At 40.2% G+C, this 25,187-nt stretch overlaps 2 protein-coding genes and 1 long non-coding RNA gene across 5 annotated transcripts in view; 1 reads left to right on the forward strand and 2 right to left on the reverse strand.

Annotated features, from left to right (window-relative positions):
• LOC113906877 overlaps positions 1 to 21,195 on the reverse strand; it is a 31,534-nt gene extending 10,339 nt beyond the window's left edge. Inside the window, exons 1-7 of one of the 3 annotated variants that reach the window (XR_003515011.1) lie at positions 20,742 to 21,195; positions 15,501 to 15,545; positions 14,001 to 14,415; positions 12,270 to 12,475; positions 6,499 to 6,640; positions 4,615 to 4,695; positions 2,741 to 2,897 (exon numbers count right to left, since the gene is read on the reverse strand). This is a non-coding gene — a long non-coding RNA (uncharacterized LOC113906877). Of the gene's footprint in view, positions 1 to 2,740; positions 2,898 to 4,614; positions 4,696 to 6,498; positions 6,641 to 12,269; positions 12,476 to 14,000; positions 14,416 to 15,500; positions 15,795 to 20,741 lie in introns of those variants that run through there. The other 2 variants (XR_003515010.1, XR_003515009.1) reach the window with 2 other exon arrangements.
• PRG4 (proteoglycan 4) lies at positions 7,619 to 24,704 on the forward strand. The gene is given in 13 exon segments (XM_027565595.1): positions 7,619 to 8,415; positions 10,860 to 10,982; positions 12,559 to 12,678; positions 15,138 to 15,287; positions 15,793 to 15,915; positions 17,256 to 20,215; positions 20,217 to 20,628; positions 21,195 to 21,272; positions 22,030 to 22,166; positions 22,431 to 22,587; positions 23,014 to 23,211; positions 23,652 to 23,777; positions 24,504 to 24,704. Coding segments are annotated over 13 exon segments (4,755 nt in total). The 5' UTR covers positions 7,619 to 8,342; the 3' UTR covers positions 24,602 to 24,704.
• The window catches only part of TPR (translocated promoter region, nuclear basket protein), a 63,933-nt gene continuing 63,396 nt past the window's right edge, over positions 24,651 to 25,187 (reverse strand). Inside the window, exon 52 of the mRNA XM_027565588.1 lies at positions 24,651 to 24,855. Within this exon, the coding sequence (XP_027421389.1) occupies positions 24,800 to 24,855 (56 nt within the window). The 3' untranslated portion in view covers positions 24,651 to 24,799. The remainder of the gene's footprint in view (positions 24,856 to 25,187) is intronic.

Genomic DNA, 25,187 nt, shown 5'->3' on the forward strand with positions numbered 1-25,187 from the left:
TCAACCAAGCGGTCTCTCTTGGGAAGGCAACATGGGAGTGCAAAGTGAGTTGTCACTTAAAAAAATAAATTTTTCCGGATCATTGCATTACACAATCTGTAGTTTCTTGACTTTCCTGTGTCAAAGTAATTTTTTAGATTCAAAAGCAGAGCCACAGATGGTTCAACTGGTTTCTCAAAAGTTTTAAACAATCCCAACTTTAGTTTTACTGGCATTCGAATAAATTGCTCTGCCTTTTCCCTCCTCTGGTATTCCTACCTGCCTTGTACTGAATAAAGATAGATGGTTCTGTGCAAGACTGTGTCAACTATTTACGTCTAGATTTATCTTTTTTGGCTTTTTACTTCTTTTCTCCTTAAGTTCCCCACATTCCTTTTCTACAGGAAGCGTGGAAAAGATAAAGGTGCCAGGAAAGATATTAGCTTTTGGCTGCTGGCCTGACTATTGCCCTTTAGTATTTATTAGCTAACTTTCTTAACTAGCAATATACTTTAAGATGAGCCATAAAGGGAAAAAGAACCAAAGCAGAGAACAGTTTCTGTTTTCAACACTATGGAGGGCTGATTTTAAGTTTTCTGAGTTCTGGGGTTTTTCAATGGAAGTTTCCTCCGAAAATCACTTCTTTTCCCAGCACTCTTCCTTGCCTTACTGGGTTTTTACAACCTGTTTTCCAAGGCCAGAGGTCACATCCATTAGTCATCTCATTTCTACAAATGCATATGGTAAAATAGAAGAATAAACAGGAGTGTATCTAAGTATCAACTCATTTTGCTTGTTAGGATGGGAAAAAAGAATTTTTAAAAAAGACCTGTCTTACTGATGATAATTCTACAGTTTCACTAAACTCAACTCGATATTTCATGGAACACTTCCTATGTGCAAGTTCTTTGCTAGGTGCGTATACGTGTGCTAAGTCGCTTCAGTTGTGTCCAACTCTTTGCGACCCTATAGACCACAGCCCACCAGGCTGCTCTGTCCATGGGATTTTCCTGACACAACTGGAGTGGGTTGCCATGCTCTCTTCCAGGGGATCTTCCCTGGATCCCACCCAGGGATCGAACCTGCATCTCCTGCACTGCAGGCAGATTTTCTTTACCACTGAACAATTGCATATGGACAAAATTTTGAAGAGAATGTGTAAGTATATAAATAGTTGTATTACAAATGGTAAAATTATACATGAATGTTTTTATTAAGACATTTTTATAATTAAATAAAAACTGAAAGTTGAGACTTACTTGTCTTATTCTACTGATTCCTCACCTATGCTGTCATCTATGATGACAGCCATCTATGAAGGAGGAAGCCACATCTATCTTTTAAACTGGGTCAGTGTTTTAAAGAGCCAAAGCTTTTGGGGGTTCATATAGTAGTTCAGTGTTAGAATTTGGAATGTAACATTAAAAGAAATCTACTTCTATAATTTTTAGACAAATGTAGGCTGGAGAATCCTCCTTCCAATCAGAGGAAAAGCTACTGAAATGCTCGTACTTGGTTTCCTTACTTGTAAAGGGAATAATAATAAAACCTACTTCATTACTTGTTTTGTTTTTGTTTAGGTTCGTTTTGCTTTAATAAGAATAAGTGCCTGGTACCTTTTTACGTTTCCCTGGTGGCTCAGACGGTAATGAATCTGCCTGCAGTGCAGGACACCCAGCTCTTCAATCCCTGGGCCAGGAAGATCTCCAACAGAAGGGAAAGGCAACCTACTCTGGTATTCTTTCCTGGAGAATCCCATGGACAGACAGCCTGGTGGGCTACAGTCCATGGGGTTGGAAAGAGTCAGATACAACTGAGCAACTAACACTTTCACACTTTCACACTTTCACCTACTTGGTATTCACTAAACGTGGATGGGAGTTGGTGGGAGTGTTAGCTGAAGCCTGACCAGACTCTGGGGGACACTCCTGGGACCTTGAATTCACCTCCATAAAGGGTACAGATCCTCATGATACTATATGTCAAGGAGGACTTGAGGGGACAAAAAGATCTGGCCTATACCAGGCCCCTGCCATAAATATTTCCTTTGTGGAAAGAGCAGAGTTCAAATAGAGGATAAATAAATAACCATTCTTTTCATCTCTCTCTCCAGTCCCTTCCCTCTTGTGGTTTAATTGTCACACACAAAGAAACAGGGGTGTTTAAATACCAAGACTGTCCTTCCCTGTCTAAGGGAGAGGTAGGAGAGGGGCTAATATTAGCTGTAACACTGATTCATGAATTCATTCAACCAAGATCGATGGAGCACCCTGAGATGTAAAGACCCTCCGCTGTCTGGTTTTATAAGGCAACAGCTTTAAAGGGTCAAGAGGGGGAAAAGATTGAGTTTTATTTTAAGCTTCTGACTGTTTTCTGTATCAAGCTGAATAAAAATTTCACTGGAGCAATTCATCATAAATGTCTTGCCTCTTAATTCTTTTGATAGAAACTAGCTACCATGGGCAGACAAAAGGATTTTACAAAGACTATTATGCAATGTTGTACAATCAGCCAAAACTGCATTATGCTCAGTGTCTTTGAAGAGCCTGGCATTTCTGCTTTGGAATGACTCAAAGAAATGTCCTAGATGGTGTCTCTTGGAAGACTTTCCTCGTGTCCCACCTATGTGTGGTCCTTCAACCACAGCCAAACTTCGCTCCCACTCTCTGAATTTCCCAGTCTCAAGTATTTGTCACACTGAGTTATCAAAACATCCCGATTCACTTTCACTCACTTTAACAGTTACGTAGAAATTACTCACGTTGTTGCTTCTGGGAAATACATTTGTAATGATTTCGTCTGAGCTGTCATACATAATATGCTTCCTTGACATCTGGAATCCAAGTGATGTCGATTGGAGACATCACAATGCTGTACTGGTAATGGCTAGAAAACAGAGATGTGATGGCAAAGTAGCCCTTGAAAGAAAGACAGTAAACTTGAGTTAAATTCAGCAAACATTTAGAGTATCAGTCAGACACAGAAAGAACATGCATTACAGAATTAGCCTAATGTAATTGCTCTGGATCCTTCAGAAGCTTATGACTTAGTGGGAAAAATGGATATTGATAAGTAAGAAATGCCCTTATAGAATACAAATAAAGTTATGTAGGAGCACAAAGTAAACAGTTATTAACCTTGGATATGACAGCATTGGGTCATAGAATTGGTTAAAATCATGGCTTTGTAGCCTGATTGCTATGTTGTTGCTAAGTCGCTTCAGTCGTGTCCGACTCCGTGGACCCCATAGACAGCAGCCCACAGGCTCCCCTGTCCCTGGGATTCTCCAGGGAAGAACACTGGAGTGGGTTGCCATTTCCTTCTCCAATGCATGAAAGTGAAAAGTGAAAGTGAAGTCGCTCAGTCGTGTCTGACTTTTAGCGACCCCATGGACTGCAGTCTACCAGGCTCCTCCATCCATGGGATTTTCTAGGCAAGAGTACTGGAGTGGGTTGCCATTGCCTTCTCCTTGTAGCCCGATAGGCGTGGTTTAACATATTAACTTTACCATTTACTGCTTTCTAGTCTTAAGCACATTACTTAATCTTTCTGTGTCTTAACTAACTCAAAGGTAAAATGGGTTTAGTTACAATAATTATCAGATCACAGGGAGGCACAATTAAGCCATGCGCATGCGCCATATAGCTTTGTATGCGAAGTCGGGAAAGAGGGCGTCCAGGTCAAGCGATTTCCTGTCAGGGAGGCAGAGTGGAAGGCGTACATACTCCATCCACTCACATTTCACTGGAGAAAATGCAGTCACCTTGTCACGCACGACTGAATGGGGAGCTGGGCAGCGGAATCTCTAGCTGGGCAGCTGGAAGAGGGTAGAAAAGGCCCACAAACTCCACAAACAAATGCAGTAATTCTTAGGTAATAGTCAGACTTTTAATCCACATTGAAAAAAAAAGCCACAACTCTGTGACGGCGCCATGAACAAAGCAGACAGACCATGTGTCATGTCATACTGTGTCTCAGTCATGTCTGACTCCCTGTGACCCTATGGACTGTAGCCCGCCAGGCTCCTCTGTCCATAGATTCTGCAGGCAAGAATACTGGAGTGGGTTCTCATGCCTTCCTCCACTGGATCTTCCTGACCCAGGGACTGAACCCAAGTCTCCTGCATCTCCTGCACTGGCAGGCGAATTCTTCACCACTGAGCCACCTAGGTGGTCCCCAAATCCTCTGCTCTATTCCTTAGGAGAGGTCCCCAGCTTTTTTGGCTAGAGACCAGTTTCATAGAAGACAATTTTCCTACAGAGAGTGGGAGGCAGGGATGGTTTTAGTTTTGCCCGCCACTCACGCCCAGCTGTGTGGCCAGGTTCCTGACAGACCGCTTGGGGACCCCTGTTCCAGAGTACATTAATTTGTCATTGTGAGCAACACTGGGGCAATAGAGAGCAAAACTGCATCTGTGGTTTTCCCCTCCCAGCCTTCAGTTTTTCTTAGGCTGCTGCTGGAAGAAACAGAAACACATCCAAGGTGTGGAAAGGTGGAGAGCAGCCGCTCGATGCAGACACACTTGCTACAGGGCAAAGCGACAACGAACAGCAGGGATGGAGAACAGGGCACACCAAGCAGAAGGGCACCTCGTTCTGGGATAATGTAATGCAGAGAAAATATCCCTAAACACACCTGAATGTTCTCTGAAGGCGTCACTGTGTTGCTGCCAAGCACAGACACTGCTGTTCTGGGTGAATTCAGTGAAAAACATCCCTAGAAGATGAGGGTAGGATCCAATATTATTAACATCCTCTCCCCCTTTCTTACCCTCCTCCCCATGTCCCTCACACCAAAAACCAGTCCTGAGATAATTTTTATCCCAATTAAGTGAGATTTAAGTGAACATTAAGAAAAAACATTTAAACGAGAAAAGAAATCTCAGAGGGGGAACCTATAATCTAATGGAAAGATTTCCGTTTGGTCAGCAAGGAAGGCTGAATGATCTAATACTCACAGAATGAAGTGTTTAGTTCGTATATTTAGTAGATAAAATGGAAATGCTGCCATGCTTTTGAGGCAAACTTTACTCACCCAGATAGCTTCATTACCCAATAGAATTATACAAATCAGGTTAAACTCCATGAACGTGATATTTAATAAAGTTTCTCATTTTTTTTCCTACTGTAATATGCAGAGACAACATGTTTGATGTCTCAGTGGATATGTTTAAAGTTGTTATTGGTTACAATTATGTGTGTGTGTTGTCAGTTTCCCAAGCCTAGAAGGTGAATTTAGCAAGAATTACTAGAGAAGATTTTTCAGTCACTTTAAGAACACCAGTTGTGAACTTCCCTGGCAGTCCAGTGGTTAAGACTGATGCTTCCACTGCAGGGCGTATGGGTTTGATCCCTAATTAGGGCACGAAGATCCCACATGCCATGCGATGCAGCCAAATAAAAAAGAATATATCTTGCCATCATTCTGATGATTTTCCATCTTTATCCAAAGAAGGAAAACATTAGTACAGAAAACTCTAGAAGGCAATAATCAGAATTCAATCTGTTTAAGAATACATGTCTGTGTGCATTTCTGATATTCTTGGTATTCCCAGCCTTTCAAACAACTAACAAGAAAATGATGTAAACATCTGACTTGAAAAAGTTACAAAGCTTCTAGCTTCCCCTTCTTGACCTCAGGAAAACTAAGAATTAATTCAGTTCAGTTCCATCCAACAGGATTGTCTGTACATCTGCTGTGTACTGATTAGTGATTTTAAGTAAGACAAATCATAATCTTTAGCCACTTCCATCCCCTAAGGGAGAATCTGCCATAAAGACCCAGGGCAAGAAGGCAACTGGGTCTCAGGAACAAGGAGTAACCAAGACCCAGAAAGCTCTCAGAACACTCTCTGCAGGACTGCTTCCTTCACTTGCGTGTCTTTATTCTGAAGGGCTTTCTCTACCTCTTTAGACAGTTGTTCACACGTTACATGTCTACATAGACAAATTTGTCGTCTCTGTATTGCAATTCCAAATTTCCAGGACAGGGAAACATATTAACCCAGTTTATTTCTGGTTTCTATTCCCCATCTTGCCGGCTGAGTCTGATGTGGTAAGATCATGTATATGAAACTGGCTAAAAGGGAAATATCCCTAAAGTCAGGGAGGTAGTTCTCAGAGAAAGGAGATTATTTAGATCAGATAGTCTCTAAATTGTCCTCATACATATAGCCCAGAATAAGAATTGTGGAAACAAAAGAGATGCTTATACTACAATCTCTGGCTTTACAAAGGTCACAATCTCATAAACCCACACGTACACATGGAGGAGTAACATTTAGTACTCTGATTAAGTACTGAAGGGGTGACTTTGATCAGAAGGGAGCCAGATAGAGTAGGAACACAGTAGACCTCAAAATAAGTAGGTTCAAATTTTGGCTCTGGCTCCTACTCATTTATGTATCCTTAGTAGGGTCACAGATTCTTCATTTGTAGATCTTTATCTTATTTGTAAAATATGGATGATTATATATAAATTTAAAGGCATTTTTAAATGATAATTAAATGCAGCACCTACCAAACACAGGATACAGCAGACTCCAGATCACAATAGTTTGGTTCAGTAAGTATGCATCGAACACATCCTTGGTGAAGCACTGGACTACATATGAAGACGTAGAAGTTAGTTGTCCTGGGGAAATGCAGATTGTTCGAGGGGCCTGGGAGGTGGGAATAAGACAGATGAACAGTTAATTCAATCATCATTCCAGTTGTGCTTTAGATTGATCTGACAAGATTTCAGGGAGGTGCTAGGACATAACTAGGCCCTATGTAGGTAGAGAGGACTTGAACAGGAACGTGCATGCGTGCTCTTTGTGACCCCATGGACTGTAGCCCACCAGGCTCCTCTGTCCATGAGATTCTTCAGGCAAGAATACTGGTGTGCTTTGCCATTCCCTTCTCCAGGGGATCTTTCCAACCCAGGGATTGAACCCATGTCTCTTAAGTCTCCTGCATTAGAATGTGTATTCTTTACCACTAGCGCCACCTGGGAAGCCCTTGAACAGGAACATTTCCTATCAAACCGGGTAAAACCTTGAGCTAGCTGACCCAACTCTGGGAGGCTGATGGTTCACATTTTCTCTGTGACAAGGAAGCTACATGAATAAGTAAAAAGACCTTTTCCAAACATTACTGGGTTTAAATAAAGGTGTTAAGGGAGACATCAATATAGTTTTTAAGCAGGTTTTTACATAGTAAAGGAAGATATAAAATCCACAGTGAAAATCATCCACCTAATAGGTAACTGAAAGCATATTTTCTGTGCTCAGTGAAAATGAAAATACTCAGGAAAAGAATTAAACATTTGAATGTATTAGTTCAGAAAACTTATGCCATAAGCTGAAACTAGATAAAGTTTCAAAAACACTCTTTGCTGGGTTAACTGGAAAAAGAAAAAAAAAGAAATGATACCAGCATTTGACTATTTTAAAGTTGTTGCACTAGTCAAAGCCTGCCAAGCAATTTACCATCTCACAGAACAATTTGTTCACTTCACTTAGAAATTAGAAGTGTGTTTGGGCCAATAAAGCTAAATTTGTAGTAGTCATTTTTATTAACGGAAGTGTTTTCCAGATGTTACTTAAGTCTGGTTGTCTGGGACCTGTTCCAATAAATGAGGAAAGTTTGATTTCATAGGTTGTCACTGTTGATTCTGTCTAACCTTTGGACTAATTGGTTCATCCTAACATATTTGCTCCGGTATATAAGAGCATTGGACATTGGAGAAATTCACCTCTCCTTTTACGGGTAAGTGTCACAGTTAACTTGCTTCATGGAGTTATATGTTTTCAATTCAATAAGGATTTATTAAAAGTTTATTAAAGGTGCTTGAAAAGATTTATAAGGATAGTAGTTGGAGAGTTTAGAAAAGAATCACATTTATGTAATACACATGCCGGAGGCTTATGAATTTATATTGAGAGTTAAGAGAATGTTGGAATGATAACTGTTAAATTAAATTTTACTAAAGCTGGTTACTTATTTTTTCCCTTCAATATAGGATTTAAACCTTGTACTTTAAGAACATGCTATAATTTGAATAGAGTTTTAAGATACGTCTTTTTTTCTATTTGGGAGATTCTAAAGTATTAAAATGGTCAGTAACGTGGTTGAGATGGTGATTTGATGATTTTTTTTTTCTGTATAAGATTAAATCTAATGGTCAAGTATTTACAATGAATTAAGGCTGGTTATTTTTAAAAGTCTTGCTTTAAGAATGGGAAAGTTTTTTTATCATTAAATTGAATTTTGAAATTATTGAAATGCTGTAATACAAGCATAAATTAGTGGTGAGATCCAAGAGGCGTTTCTAATACTTTTATTTTCTTTTCAGCGAGGGCTCAGTACCTGAAAACAGCCATGGAGTGGAAAATACTTCCCATTTACTTGCTGCTGTTTTCTGTTTTCTTGATTCAGCAAGCTTCTTCTCAAGGTACCTTAACTGTCAAAAATACTTTTATTTGACAGAGATTGCTAATTGTTCAGTTCTGACTTTTAGGTCAACAAAAGAAATAACTTTCTAAAAATGATATTTGTCTGAGTTTAATGTATAGTAAAACCTTAAAAGTAGGTAAAGACTATGTAGCATATTTATAAGCATTTTGTATTATGAAATCTTTGTAGAAGTTTTGAGCTTTTCAATAGAGTAGTTTTTGTACTTATTGTTTCTATGGTTCTCCCAAAGGTTTAAAAAACACAAGACACACAATAAAATTATGTTGGAATGATATATCATCAGATTAACTGAAATGAACAATATTTAAACAGCATATGATTTTTTCCTACGTTTACAAAGAAATTCAACTAATCTTTTATATCAAATAAATTATCAATAGCTTATGTTGGCATCATGTTGATATAAATACACTACAGTGAATATTTATGTTTCAAAGGGCATTTTAGTAATCTTGAAAATGTGCCTTCTTTCAAGGACTATTCAGATAGGAATTTACACAGGTGTGGATGTCATTTTACAACATTGAACCATTCACGGCCCTCCAAAAATAGTCCTGTAAGAACAGTTCTTATTATTCATTTTTAGAAAATGTTAAGGTACGTGCAGTGTAATCACCTTAACAGAATTCTCTAGCATCATAAAATAGATTACTTAACAATCACACCAAGCTTTGGATTTTTGTTTCCCTTTTTTTCCTTTGATAAGCAAAATATGAGAGAAGAAAAATCAAGGTATATAACTGTTATGGCAAAATTACTCTTATAAGGTAGACACTTTCAGTAAAATGATTAAATAAACTGAGCATGTGAGATACCTGCCTGCATGGACATAGTTTCAGAATCACTTAGGTAAGGTGGAAAAACTCATGAGAGCAAATATAAATATTTAATCAGGAATGATGAGTACTCTGGTGTCTCCAAGCTCTTCTGCTCTCTCAGAATAATATTACAAGGTTCATAACACGGGTGCATTTCCTAAGTCACTTCTCCTTCATAATACTATTGGTGGGTCACAAATTTTACTCCTTTAATTAAATGAATTTAAAACTAGTTGTTAAAATCAATATCAATTAAACTAGGGCATTCATTAAATCTATGGAAATGAGTATTTCCTATAAAAATAATTGACTTCCTATTTCAGAAATCTGCTAGTTGTAAAAGAATAACCTTTTGATGTTGTCTTGTCTGCTTTTCTTGCCTTCTCAATCTCTTCCCGTTCTTTTTTCCGTATATATAATATATGTATTTATATACATACACTATATATGATATGCATTTTTGTATGCATTGTACACATATGTATGTAAAAAGTTCTGAAAGTTGTCCTAATGTTCACTGTTTTACTTGCATAGTAAGACTTTAATTTTCCTGGATTCATTATTTTGAGATTTTTTCAGTGCTTCAACATCCCTCTGTGGATTCAGAACATTGCACCTGCCAGTCTCTATTCCATGGATGGATTCAGTTGTTACATTTCTGTGGTTATTTCTCAGGGAGGTTTTCATGGTGTTTCCAAATGATTTAAAAAAATATATATGTAAGGATAATTATGCTTTTATTTTATCTAAAATAATTCTGTTCATGATTTTTATATTCATGCTCAGATGCTTTTCAAGAATTTTGTACTCTCTTTAGCAGTGGTTGAAGGCCTCTGTCTTCTCCCCACATTTATAGACCCCAGTTATCCCCACCAGCGAAAGGAGCAGGAGTATAGGAACATTCGTGCTGGCATAGCCAGCTTGCTGTAAATGCATCGTCAGGAATGAGAGGCGATGGGATTGGGTGGGGAAAGTTTGGGTTTTGGATTCAGATATATGAGGGTTCAAATTCTAGGTGGGCTGTTTACTTAGGATGACCATACACTTTGTTATACAAATCAGGATATTTCTAAGAGTGAAAGAGGTCGATATGAATGATTGATAGGTGTTCACTGACCTGTAATACATATATGCTGGAACTACTAACTAACTGGGTGCCCTTGAGCAAGTTCCTAAAATTTCTGAGTTTCAGCTTTCTTATCTCTGAAAAAGAGACTACTGAAACTCTCCTGGCAACATTTCATAAGCGTTAGAGATAACGTATGACTTAGTGACCAGCGCAGAGATGCTCGGGAAATGGCAGCATTAGTAGAATTGTAGCTGCCAGCCCTCCCCCAGGAAGAGCACCCTCTTTGTGCAAAGCCATTGCTCAGCCTGGTTTTCAAAGGTGTATTTATGTTCTCAGTCCAGTAATGACTAAAGAGGCAGGGTCATGGTCACCTAGGAGGAAGCAAAGGTCGCTGGGACCCATCACAAACCATCATTCCCAACCTTTTCCAATGGATAAAATTCTCCATCACCAAGAGGCTTAGTCCTTCTCCTTAGACCTCTTCTTTATATAAAGTCATTTGGCCATGTTCATGCTAGTATTGTATGATTTTAGATTTATCAAGCTGTGCAGGGAGATGTGGGGAAGGGTATTCTAGAGATGCCATCTGCAACTGTGACTATAACTGTCAACACTACATGGAGTGCTGCCCTGACTTCAAGAAGGAATGCACTGTGGGTAAGTCCTGAGAGCTGGTGTCTCCTTTGTCAAGCTCATGTCCTGTGAGAGTCCCCTTGCACCCCTTGCAGTGCTGTTGTCAGACTGTTTCACGCCTTTGTGCTGAAGCGCCTTTCTCCCTTCCCTTGCGTAAATGTGTGTGCTGTGCAGTGTGCTGCTGTGCCTGAGGATGACGTCAAAGCTGCGACCATAGCGGGAGGGTAAGGGGAACCTGGAAACCTGTCACTTGCACAAGGCTATTGACTACTGCCAAGTATCATCTCTTGTTTTAAATAGAGACTTAATATTGTGACTCAGGAGTCATTAAGTAAAAGTAGTAATTCTTTGCTGTTAACCAGAGAGGTAATTACTTAGTGATGGAGCCCTTCAATAGCTTCATCAAAGAGGTTCATGGAAATAAAATAATTTTGCTTACTGTTTGACTTTTTGATATTAATATGTTTCTAGGTTACCTAAAAAAAGGTACTTTACAGTGTTTAATGATGAGTATTTAATGATGAATTTCAGTTAAAACCAAAGGGTGTAATTTTGAATTATGATATTTCACTTAAACATATTTTGGACCATTTTGTTGTTAATGTGCAAAAATTTCATATTTATGAAAATTATTAAGGTGGCTCAAAGTTATGTCTGCTTTAGAATTTGCATGTGAAGTTGGTAAATATATTGTTGTACAATTTATTTATTGTGTAAGGTAATTATTTCAAATATGTCTGTGTAAATCACTGTGGCTTTAACCAAGGCTCTTGGGGAAAATAAGCAGACTTCTCTTATATAGTCCATACCAAAGGATTGGGCTGACATCTTTGAGCTCTATACCATGCCAGTTTGTCACAATAAAGGTGCATTCTGAATAATTTTTGAGCCTAACTAGTGACCTATTCAGAGAAGGCAATGGCACCCCATTCCAGTACTCTTGCCTGGAAAATCCCATGGATGGAGAAGTCTGATGGGCTGCAGTCCATGGGGTCGCTAAGAGTTGGACACGACTGAGTGACTTCCCTTTCACTTTTCACTTTCATGCATTGGAGAAGGAAATGGCAACCCACTCCAGTGTTCTTGCCTGGAGAATCCCAGGGACGGCAGAGCCTGGTGGGCTGCCATCTGTGGGGTCGCACAGAGTCGGACACAACTGAAGCGACTTAGTAGCAGCAGCAGCAGCAGTGACCTATTTAAGTCAACTCTTTAGGATATATTGTTATAGAATATGTATGATCAATTAAAAAATCCATTTGGAAAGTAATGGTGTGAGGAGAGGATGGGGGAATTCATACGAAGGATGCTTACCTCTTTAGACATTTCTCAGTTTTCCATTGTCCATACATGAAATGACTCAGACAGCATTGGGATGTCTCTTGGAGCCTTGAAGGGCAAGAAAATTTTCCCTAAGCCTCCAGATTTCTTTCTTGACTTCAGCTGTCTTCATTTGGGACACCAACCATTTCCCAAATTCCAAAGAAGACTTAGCTATGCACTTTTGAAGCTCTAGTCAGCTATAAGGTGGAAATGGTTAATCAATACATAGGCATGATGGATCGCACAACCAATAACCCATGTTTTGCTTTGCTCTGGGTAGAGCTTTCCTGTAAAGGCCGCTGCTTCGAAACCTTTGCAAGAGGGAGGGAGTGTGACTGCGACTCAGATTGCAAGAAGTATGGCAAGTGCTGTTCCGATTATGGCACTTTTTGTGAAGCAGGTAAGCATCCCATTACCATCAGTGCTTCTCAGAACAGCCAGATGTGTGCACCCACCCTAGCACCACAGATAATGTCTAACACATGGTCCATCTCAGGTCTTGATTTTACTAACGTGTAAGCTCTTTGTTTCACTGCGATGAATTAAAGAAGGAATGCTTCCTCCTATCACTCCCTGGCTCAGCCAGGTTCCAGGAGCACAAGAGTAACAGAGATAGGGGCCGAGTATCGGTGCTTTTCTCTTCCAGGTGCCGTTCAACTGCAGGTTAAGTCAACAGTATCCAGCTCAGTTGATGATTTCTTGTCTAATCCCATTGTGCTGACCTCAAAAAGTCAACTGTGCTTTGAGCTATCTGTGCTTTTGCTCTCAGTGTTCTTGAGTGTATATCTGAGGACAGAATTTACTTCTCTGAACTACTAAATTTAGGAGTCAGTTTAAAGCACTAAATTGATAAGCAAACCAAGAAGTTAAGTGTCTACTGTGTTCCTCTCCCCTCTCTACAGTCTCCTCAATAGTCTCTATCTAAATGCCTGTATATGAAGGGGTCAATACAAAAAGGTAGTTCCATTTTAAAATCCTCTTCTCTGATTATAGGTCCTGAAGGAGTACTCTGAGAGCTTAATAAAACCCTCTAGATTTACCAAAAGAAAAAAGATTTACGAAAATGTATTTAAATAATTGATTCCTTTCTTTTACCAAGTGTCTGCTCTCAAATCCAACTGTTAAAATATCTGTAGAGTAAAAGTGAAAATAAGTACTGCTTGCATAATCTTATCATTTTATTTAAACAAGGTTGCATCTTCTGCCTCTTTCAAACAGTGAAGAAATAGGGTGGAAAACTATTAATCAGCATAGTGGAGGAACATTTCTTAACTCTTCAATGTTTTCATTGGAAAGCATTCCAAAAATAACGGAGACAACACCCTTGTAATTAAAATCTCCAAGTGCAGAGTTCCTGCAGCTTTCAGATGGACCTATGAGATGACCTTCTTATTCATTCATCACTCTGATAATTGTTTTGGCTGTGAGACAAAAAACTAAGAATTTATTTTGGGCAGAGGATGGATCGGGAGGGAAGATGATTAGAGAATGATCAATCATTGAGAGAACCATATTAATAAAGGCAATAGTTTATGCCACCAGGGGCAGGTCAGATTACTTGAGGTGTATGTAAAACTCAATGAAAAAAAATTGATGAAGGTAGTGCTTCATTCACAAAATTCAGAGATGGTCAGGGTCTAAATGAAAATAGAGGCGTAAATTAGAGCTTCAGCATTTTCTTAAAAAAAAAACAAAAAACACCCAAACTATCTTGCAACTCACCATTTAGTCATTTTAAGATTGCTATAGATACTGCTTATAAGCATCTATATGTCCCAAAGTCCTAACAGTTCGAGAACTGAAGCAGTCAAGCACCTGTGAATGTGGATGAGAAAACAGTCCAAGAGGTTACATAGTTTGCTCAAGATCATTAGAATGTGAAAAAACCTTTTTCTCAAGTTGTGGTACCTGGCATTTTTGTGGGATGGGAGGAGAAAGCAGGAACATTATGGTGGTCATTTCATGGAAATTACAAACAGTTTGGAGGAGAAGTTCGGTAAGAGTAGCAGGATTCATCACCACTCTCCTCCATGCAGGGGGCCTCCTCTCTCCCTGTTCTCTGCTTTCTTATCTTTCAGAAGTCCCTCTTCTTTTCTTCTGGTTCCTAATGATCAAAACATGTTCCATGTCTTCTCTTCTAGGCATGAGAAGGGGCAAAGAGCAGGGGCAATAAAAGGTTAAAACGATACATGCCAAACCATTAAGCTATTTTATCTTGGAGAAGGGCAATGCATTTTGAGGAAAGCATGATACGAAAGTGTGAAATTCTTCCAGGGGTAAATATTAATATAGAACTTTTGTAATTAAAAAAAAAGGTAAATTGGTATCATTTGATTTAAATGAATATGACAACAGGAAAATGTAATTTTTATATTTTTCTTCTTGAGAGCATATCTGTCAACCACATGCAGGGATTATTTTTATATCACAGAAGACTGGCATAAAGGATGCAGCATGTAGAGTTAAGCATTTTTTAGGCAGGCAAACACCTCTGGAAATCATCTAGGAAAAAACATGTCAGTTTGCAGGCAGGGTGATTCAAGAGGGCTTGCCCATTTGCCCAAGGTCAACAGCAGAGCCTTGCAGGTCTAGAACTGGAATTCAGGTCTTCTGACTCCTGAGCCTTTGCTCCAAGTCATAACTTACAGTGATTTGAGAATAGATTTTTTTTTTTTTTAAATAGCAATGCATTCTCAGAATTCATTAGTTTGGAGTAGTTAGTGCTGGGCTGAGAGCTTGCCTGCACTGGTTTTCAGCAGCATCTACTCTTGAAGCCAGATGGCATCTGTGCCTTTCACAGTTAAGAGTTGCTGATGAATGTGAACAAGATGTTAACCGACCTGTCTTGCTTGGCCTCAGTGCATAACCCCACAACACCACCTCCTCCAAAGACTGCACCTCCACCTCCAGGAGCATCTCAGACCATCAAGTCAACAACCAAACGTTCACCCAAATCACCAAACAAGAAGAAGATTAAGAAAGTTATAGAATCAGAGGAAATAACAGAAGGTAGGAAGATGACAGACGTAACCAAAGGTTGTTTCTAAGATGAAACAACCTGTAGCTGGACTACTTCTATGAACTCTTCATAGAATAAGGTGATCTTCTGAGTCATTAAAGGCTCATCACACTTTTTAAGTCAAAGTTCAAGCCAAAGTTATTTTTCTTATTTACCAAACTGTACAGGACTAGATTAAAATAATCAGAAGAAACAAGACTTACTGTTTTAAAAAGAGTCCATGATTTTCTTTGTAGAACGATTTGATTCTGTGGGATATAAGAAAGTTAGTGAAAGTTATATATTGAATAGTTATACTCTAGTATCTGTGACAAGATCAGGTGCCTTGCTTTTAACTGACATTTATAAGAGCAGTTGCTCATTTTACTGATAAAACAAAAGCAGAATATGACATGTGTAGATCAATAAACAGCATTTTTTGTTGTATTTGGACTGGCAGTTCTTTTTTGCTTTAAATCACAGTTGGTGTGATCAACTTTTTTATTTGATTTATAGAACATTCTGTTTCTGAAAATCAAGAGTCTTCCTCCTCCTCTTCCTCTTCCTCTTCAACTATTCGGAAAATCAAGTCTTCCAAAAATTCAGCTGCTAATAGAGAATTAAAGAAGAAACCCAAAGGTTTGAGCATTGATAAAGATCAATGACTATATCAATGCCATGTGAACAATAATTATCTAAAAGTAACGTGTGTGGGAGAATGATTTGAGGACATTTCAATATTAAGGGGGGTGTAACTTCATAAATATTAAAAGATATTCGTGAAAATTTCTTATAGGAAATTAGAGCCAAGCAGCTAAGACACCACTCTGTAAAGCCAAAGAAGACGAGAGCAGCAACTGCAGAACCATAGGATGGCATCAGAGATGATTACTAATGGTTTTCTATTTCAGTTCCCCTCTACCTGATGGCATTTCTCTATCTTGCGGTTTCATTTCTCCTTCCCTATAAAGAACATTTATATTCTTCCTTAAGTATTTTGAAACTTTAATCCATTAAATTCTCATATACTCCTGAAAGGCAATATTATTCTTATTCACATTTTATGGATCTTCTTTATTATTTTTCTAATTATGTCATATCTGATTTTTCTGTAGTAAAGGACATACAACCGAATTGGCGATTACCTCCTAAAGAGAAATTTTGTCTATTCTGCTTTTTAAAAATAATTTCCTGAATTTCTAAAATATATTCTCATTCTCCAGGAAATGGCAGATTTTGGATACTGGAGTTTTGAAGAATTCTATTTCCTGGGTGGTTATTTCCCCTGAAGCCTTCTTTCTAGCTGAACAGCAAGATATTTAATCTCTGAGCATTAATAGAATTGTTTGATAAGCAGAACTCATCTAAGTGATGTGCCTCTTGGGCTCTGTGGTTCACCTGTGGGGTGGCTGCTATGGGAAGTCCTGTTAAATAGGGTCCTTTTCCTGCCATGGTATCCTAATCTCCCTCTCTGAATCCCCTGAGACCGCTGAGTTTAGACAGACAGAGAAAAGAAGGAAGTTCAAAGCCATGTGCATGGAAGCAGGGCCAAGCTGGAAGCTTGGGGGTGACTGGAACAGATTCCTCGGATGCAGTTATAGAGGTTTCTGAGGCAATTGGTTCAGTGGATCTACTGGAACTAGGTTCCTAGTAAAGGGGCAATGAGCAATAAGGAATAAGAAGAGCTAAGAAAGGGAGGGCAAAGAACATTGCTATGAGAGTTGAATTAGTGTTATTGATCATATTAACAATTTCCAAGTTGCCACTTGCTTCCATGTATTAATTGTATTGAGTTTTATATTTTTCATCCCTTATCTCACTCATTCCCTAAAATAGTCCAGTAAAATAGTATTTACCATTTTACAGTAAATCAATAGACATGTTAGAGATTAGCAATTTGCCTAGACACACACAGCCAGTCAATGATAAGCATGGCATCTTTATGTCACAAAAATAAAATGATATTTTTTTTTCTCTAGTAAAAGATAAGAAGAAAAGAACTCCTAAAAATAAACCTACCCCAGAACCACCAGTTATAGATGAAGATGGAAGTGGACTGGATAATGGTGATTTCAAGCTCACCCCAACTCCTAACATTCCCACCACACAACGTAATAAAGTGACCACAACTCCCAAGATTACAACAGTAAAACCAACACTTCCTAAGCCCAGTCTTCCACCTAATTCTGATACAACTAAAGAGATACCTTCGACAGTCAACAGAGAGACAACAGTTGAAACTAAAGAGACTTCTACAACAAATAAACAGACTTCCACTAGCGCAAAAGAGAAGACAACTTCAGCTAAAGAGACACGAACTGCAGAGAATACATCTACTAAAGGTCTTGCACCCACACCTGAAGTTCCTGCTATATCTACACCCAAAGCTGAAACTATAACCAGATCCCCTACACCCACCACCCCCAAGGAGCCTGCTCTCACCACCACCACCAAGGAGCCTGCTTCCACCACCCCCAAGGAGCCTGCTCCCACCACCCCAAAGGAGCCTGCACCCACCACCCCTAAGGAGACTGCTCCCACCACCAAGGAGCCTGCTCTCACCACCACCACCAAGGAGCCTGCTTCCACCACCCCAAAGAAGCCTGCACCCACCACCCCTAAGGAGACTGCACCCACCACCAAGGAGCCTGAACCCACCACCAAGGAGCCTGAACCCACCACCCCCAAGCAGCCTGCTCCCACCACCCCCAAGGAGCCTGCACCCACCACCCCTAAGGAGACTGCACCCACCACCAAGGAGCCTGAACCCACCACCCCCAAGCAGCCTGCTCCCACCACCCCCAAGGAGCCTGCACCCACCACCTCTAAGGAGACTGCACCCACCACCAAGGAGCCTGCTCCCACCACCCCCAAGGAGCCTGCTCCCACCACCCCCAAGGAGCCTGCACCCACCACCCCCAAGGAGCCTGCACCCACCACCAAGGAGCCTGAACCCACCACCCCCAAGCAGCCTGCTCCCACCACCCCCAAGGAGCCTGCACCCACCACCCCTAAGGAGACTGCACCCACCCCCAAGGAGCCTGCTCCCACCACCCCCAAGGAGCCTGCTCCCACCACCCCCAAGGAGCCTGCTCCCACCACCCCCAAGGAGCCTGCACCCACCACCCCCAAGGAGCCTGCACCCACCACCAAGGAGCCTGAATCCACCACCAAGGAGCCTGAACCCACCACCAAGGAGCCTGAACCCACCACCCCCAAGCAGCCTGCTCCCACCACCCCCAAGGAGCCTGCACCCACCACCCCCAAGGAGACTGCACCCACCACCAAGGAGCCTGCACCCACCACCCCCAAGCAGCCTGCTCCCACCACCCCCAAGCAGCCTGCTCCCACCACCCCCAAGGAGCCTGCACCCACCACCCCCAAGGAGACTGCACCCACCACCAAGGAGCCTGCACCCACCACCAAGGAGCCTGAACCCACCACCAAGGAGCCTGCACCCACTACCACCCCCAAGGAGCCTGCACCCACCACCCCCAAGGAGCCTGCACCCACCACCAAGGAGCCTGAACCCACCACCCTCAAGCAGCCTGCTCCCACCACCCCCAAGGAGCCTGCTCCCACTACTCCCAAGGAGCCTGCTCCCACCACCACCCCCAAGGAGCCTGCACCCACCACCAAGGAGCCTGAACCCACCACCAAGGAGCCTGCACCCACTACCACCACCAAGGAGCCTGCACCCACCATCCCCAAGGAACCTGCACCCACCGCCCCCAAAGAGCCTGCTCCCACCACCCACAAGGAGCCTACACCCACCACCACCCCCAAAGAGCCTGCTCCCATCAGCCCCAAGGAGCCTGCTCCCACCACCCCCAAGGAACCTGCACCTACCACCAGCCCCAAGGAGCCTGCACCTACCACCAGCCCCAAGGAGCGTGCTCCCACCAGCCCCAAGGAGCCTGCTCCCACCAGCCCCAAGGAGCCTGCTCCCACCACACCCAAGGAGCCTGCTCCCACCAGCCCCAAAGAGCCTGCTCCCACCAGCCCCAAGGAGCCTGCTCCCACCAGCCCCAAGGAGCCTGCACCCACTACCACCACCAAGGAGCCTGCTCCCACTACCACCCCCAAGGAGCCTGCTCCCACTGATCCCAAGGAGCCTGCACCCACCAGCCCCAAGGAGCCTGCTCCCACCAGCCCCAAGGAGCCTGCACCCACTACCACCACCAAGGAGCCTGCACCCACTACCACCACCAAGGAGCCTGCTCCCGCTGAACCCAAGGAGCCTGCACCCACCAGCCCCAAGGAGCCTGCTCCCACCAGCCCCAAGGAGCCTGCTCCCACCAGGCCCAAGGAGCCTGCACCCACTACCACCACCAAGGAGCCTGCTCCCACTACCACCCCCAAGGAGCCTGCTCCCACCGATCCCAAGGAGCCTGCTCCCGCTGAACCCAAGGAGCCAGCTCCTGCTGAACCCAAGGAGCCCACTCCAAATTCTCCTGAGACACTTGCTCCAAGTTCTCCTGATATCCCTGCTCCAACCACCTCAGAGGCCTCTACTTCAACTACCACCGTGGAGCCTTCCACTACTCTGAAGAGCCCTGCTGAATCAACTCCTCAACATCCTATAGAACCCACACCAAAGGCTCTTGAAAACAGTCCCAAGGAACCTGCAGTACCCACAATCAAGGGTCCTAAAGTGAACAAACCTGAAATAACTACAACAGTTAAAGACAAGTCCACAGAAAAAGACATATATTCTACACCTGAAATTACAACAGCTGTAGCTAAGATTATAACAGAGGCAGCAACTAAAACAGAAAAGACTACTGAATCGAAAATACCAAGTACAACCACAGATGTAACATCTACCACAACCAAAGATACCACGTCATCCAAAATTACTCCTAAAGCAACTCTTGCACCTAAAGTAATGACTGCAACAAAGAAGACGACCGAAAAGACTAAGAACAAACCTGAAAAAAACCACAGCTGTACCAAAAGGCAGAGCTACTAATTCTCAAGTGACAACTCCTAAACCGCAGAAACCAACCAAAGCACCCAAAAAGCCCACTTCGACCAAAAAGCCAAGAACACCTAGAGTGAGAAAACCAAAGACTACGCCAACGCCCCCAAAGACGACGACATCAGCAATGCCTGAACCGACTCCTACCTCTTTACCAGAAGCCATGCTCCAAACCACCACCAGGCCTACCCCAACCCCCAACTCAGAAATAATTGACGTAAACCCAGAGAATGAGGATGGAGATGCTGCTGAAGGAGAAAAACCTCACATGATTTTCAGGCCCCCTGTGCTAACTCCTATAGTGATTCCAGGCACTGAAATCATAGTGAGAGGACCCAGTCAAGGCTTCGGCATCAACCCCATGTTTTCAGGTAATATCAATCAGTTACTTTCATGTTTAAAATTGGCAATGTTAAATCTTTCTGAACCCGATGCCCTGATTTAGTATTAGTCTACTGATATATATTTAGAACCCTGAACTTACCTTGTGAAATTTTACATCTTCTCTACAGGTAAGCAGAGGAGTAATCAAATAAGTTTATTTGGTGTTTGGAAAATCAAATAATAACCTAGGGTTACAAGAATCTGCAATATTTTTTGCCAAACCAATTCCACAGGGCAATCAGAACTAAGAAACAAAATTTCACATTGAGACTTTACATGAAGTAAAGTCAAATTTACATGAAGATCAGGTACCCTGATCCATTCCAGTTCATAATATATGTTTATATACTTTTTTGAGTTAATATCACCTTTAAGTAAAACTATGAACAGTATCACTTTTTTTAACCTCTGAAATACATGTACCTCAAACACGTACTCTTCAAGAGCTTAGGAAAGGGTGAACAGAGGAAAGAGAACCTAATGGGAAGATTTGAAAAGAGTGGAACCCTCTTCTCATTTTTATGTTGGCTTAATTTGTGTTAATTTGTTTCAGATGAAACTAATCTATGCAACGGTAGGCCAGTAGATGGACTGACTACTTTGCGTAATGGGACATTAGTTGCATTTCGAGGTGAGTTTTGTACACATTTCTTTTTCTGCTCCTTGTTTTGTTCTTGGTATTCATAACGAGTCATGGGAGAGTACAGATGTGAACTGAGCTTCCTGGAGGGAAACCTGACTGATAAACTTACCTCACATACTTATTATAAGGACTTGAGGGTAAATACTAAAGTATTGGATTAAAAAAGTTAAGACATAGTGAAAGTATGTTAGTTGCTCAGTTGTGTTTGACTCTTTGCAACCCCATGGACTGTAGCCCACCAGGCTCCTCTGTCCATGGGATTTTCCAGGCAAGAGTACTGGAGTGGGTTGCCATTCCCTTCTCCAGGGGATCTTCCTGACCCAGGGATCAAACCTGGGTCTCTGACATTGCAGACAGATGGCTGACCATCTAAGCCACTAGGGAATAAAGTAACAAACACAACTAAGTTATTTAATTATAACTACTTAATTCTAACAGATAAATAAATTGAGAGATTAAATGACTTTCTGTAAATCAAAGCTAGAAGGCCCTTTCTAGAGAAACTGGGAAACTAAAAATTTTGTCATGCTAAATTTCAGACTTGAGAAACATCTATTCTCAGAAATGTTCAAATACTGTCGCCTGCATTTGGTACTCACAATTCTGACTAATCATCACAGAATGCTTGTCAACACATTCCATCTGTTTATGATAAACTATTTTTAAAAGATTTGATTTTGATTTCTTCTGGGGTAGGTTTCAGTCTTCATTCAGCTTGTAGGCTGATGACCACTTTCAATTTTAGGTCATTATTTCTGGATGCTGACTCCATTTACTCCACCACCTCCACCTCGGAGAATTACTGAAGTTTGGGGCATTCCCTCCCCCATTGATACTGTTTTTACTAGATGCAACTGTGAAGGAAAAACTTTCTTCTTTAAGGTAAGAAAAGTGGTTTGTGAGAGAAATCAGCAGTTACTTTTTATTATGAAAACATAAATCAGTTCACCTTCCATTTCAAAAGATCTCCATACTTAAACTACCGCTAAAATTTGATAAAAAGTTAATTTGTAATCCTGTCAAATTATTCACTAAGGTAAAACTCTCCCAATGCTTAAATCTAATAATGAGTTTCTAATCTTCCCCTACTCGCTTTATAACCTTTTTAAAAAGCTGTTCACATCATTTCCTCTTTTTAATTATCAGGGTTCTCAGTACTGGCGTTTCACCAATGATATAAAAGATGCAGGATATCCCAAATTAATTTCCAAAGGATTTGGAGGACTGAATGGAAAAATAGTGGCAGCCCTCTCAATAGCTCAGTACAAGAGCAGACCTGAATCCGTGTATTTTTTCAAGAGAGGTATGTGTTACATAATTAACAAAATTAAAAAACTCTTAAGGAGAGATCTGACAGGAAAATTTCATTCAATATTTTCATTTATTACTGGGATTACTGTCAACAAATATCTTTAATGTCTAAAATAAAATATTTTCAATTAAAAATAAATTAAGGGCAGTAAGAAGTATTTTGCTTTCTTGACATTCAAATCACAATTTCATGAGTTTTTAGGACATTTACATAAAGAATGTTATTTATTTTCAAACAAAGCTAAATATATAACTATGCAGTGTGTTGGCTTTATGACTAATAACCATTATTAATGTCTGGACTATACTGTATAAAAAACATCCATTGTTTCCTCTACCTTGTAAAAAGCTCTTTTCCACCTCTTTTGGGCATTTAAATTAATTTTCATATTATATGTGATTTTCTAATTCATCATAGGTGGCAGCGTTCAGCAATACACTTACAAACAGGAACCCACCCAAAAGTGTACTGGAAGAAGGCCTGCGATAAACTATTCTGTGTATGGAGAAACAGCACAGGTTAGGAGACGTCGATTTGAACGTGCTATAGGACCTTCTCAAGTACACACCATCAGGATTCACTACACACCCGTCAGAGTCCCTTATCAAGACAAAGGTAGTATTTTTTACTGTGTTAATTCTTACACATGAAGTAGATGTAATATAGCATCGATTATTAAATATAAATTCTGACCAAATAACCCTAATACTTTAAGCTTATTAATGTAAAACATCAATTTGCTCAATGAATGACCGAAGATCAATACCGTATTTTTCTTTGTGGATAAGACAATTTATTCAGGCTTATTAATTATAATAAATACCACTAACTAAGAACATTAAGCTCAAATCTATAACCCTCAAAATAGTCCTAAAAGGTAGATATTTGTATCATATGAGAGCCAGCAAAAGTTGAGGCATCGAAGTTAACTCACCCAAGGTAAGAGAGCTACTCCCAAACTAAGGTTAAAACCCGTGTCTGTCTGACTCAACAACTGCTCTTTCCAATACAGTACATTGCCGTTCAATCTAATTCATTTAAAATGTCATCTACAGGTTTCCTCCATAATGAAGTTAAAGTGAGTACACTGTGGAGAGGACTTCCAAATGTGGTTACTTCAGCAATATCACTGCCCAACATCAGAAAACCCGATGGCTATGATTACTATGCCCTTTCTAAAGGTAAGTTATTATCTCTGAAACATGAATAAAATCAAAGCAAAACCAAGTGTTCAATGGTGACTAAAGGTGAGAAGTTAAATTCTATCACTTACTCTAATTATTCTGAAGAGAAAGCTTAGATTATTGGTTTATTTTCAATTAAACTGAATGGATTACAATTCATTTCTGCCCTATCCTTCATGAGATTAAAGCCTAGTATAATAAAACATCCACTAAACTGAGTTAAAACTGCTAATGAAAATAATATTTTACTTTTATTATCAGTGGCATTTAATAGAGGCCTTACTTACTATAAAGTTATATTGATTTATATAATTACACAGTCTGTAAGATCAGAAAGAAGTTCCTGAGAAACTAATTTTATTAATTATATTACCTGGGGTATTTTTCTTTGAAAAAGTCATGAAAATATGAGCTGTTCTGCCTATATAAATGACATCAGTATGTATTTAAAGAATAAAATTCAAACGAATCATCATTTTTTAAACTAACTTGGTTTTCTCAAATTCTTACACTGAAAAAGCAGAATTAAATATAATTTAAATCAAAGATGGTGAAAGGTCAGTCTGCCTAGGCAGCTGGTTTTCTTTTTGTCAGAAAGTTGAAATTAATACATTTCTTATATTAAAATGATAAATACTCTCTTTCAGCATAATAATAAACAGAAACTACTTTTAAGTGTTTTATTTTCTTTTTAATTGAAAAAGTGATCCTTCCTCTTTTTAGATCAATACTATAACATCGACGTGCCAAGTAGGACAGCAAGAGCCATTACTACTCGTTCTGGGCAGACCTTATCCAATACCTGGTACAACTGTCCTTAGACTGATGGGCGAAGGAAGAACCAACTAATTAAAATGAAGAAACGAATGATAAACGTTGACACTGAAATACATTTTATTAATAAAGAACGTTGAGATAAGCACACCAACTTAAATACAAAAATGTTTTTAAACTCGATAGTCATTACACTAAAACAGATCTGACAATCTTATTCACAGTTATTATAGTTTACAGAACATTTAATTAATATTTCCTCTATTTATTCCTCCTCTCCCTCCCATTGCATGGCTCACACCTATAAGAGAAAAAAAGAATAAAACTGAATGCATCCTTCAAAAAGTTAGCTCAAACTAGAGTATTTTAAGAAGTTAGCTGAAAACTAGAGTATTCACTTACCCTAATTCATTATAACAATTTTCAAGATCAAGTGTCTAAGCATATAGACACAAAACTGTGTTAGGTATTTTACATCTTCAATGGACATCATTACAATTAATGTTTTATAACATGAATGCAATCTCTAATAGTTAAACTAGAAAACAAAGATATTAAAATTTTACATTTTTCTTTACATTTTTACTTTTCTTTTGTGACTAGCTAAACAAGTCACAAATCCTTATTCTTCTG

The sequence above is a fragment of the Bos indicus x Bos taurus genome, chromosome 16 (assembly GCF_003369695.1).
Source record: "Bos indicus x Bos taurus breed Angus x Brahman F1 hybrid chromosome 16, Bos_hybrid_MaternalHap_v2.0, whole genome shotgun sequence".
Classification (NCBI taxonomy): domain Eukaryota; kingdom Metazoa; phylum Chordata; class Mammalia; order Artiodactyla; family Bovidae; genus Bos; species Bos indicus x Bos taurus.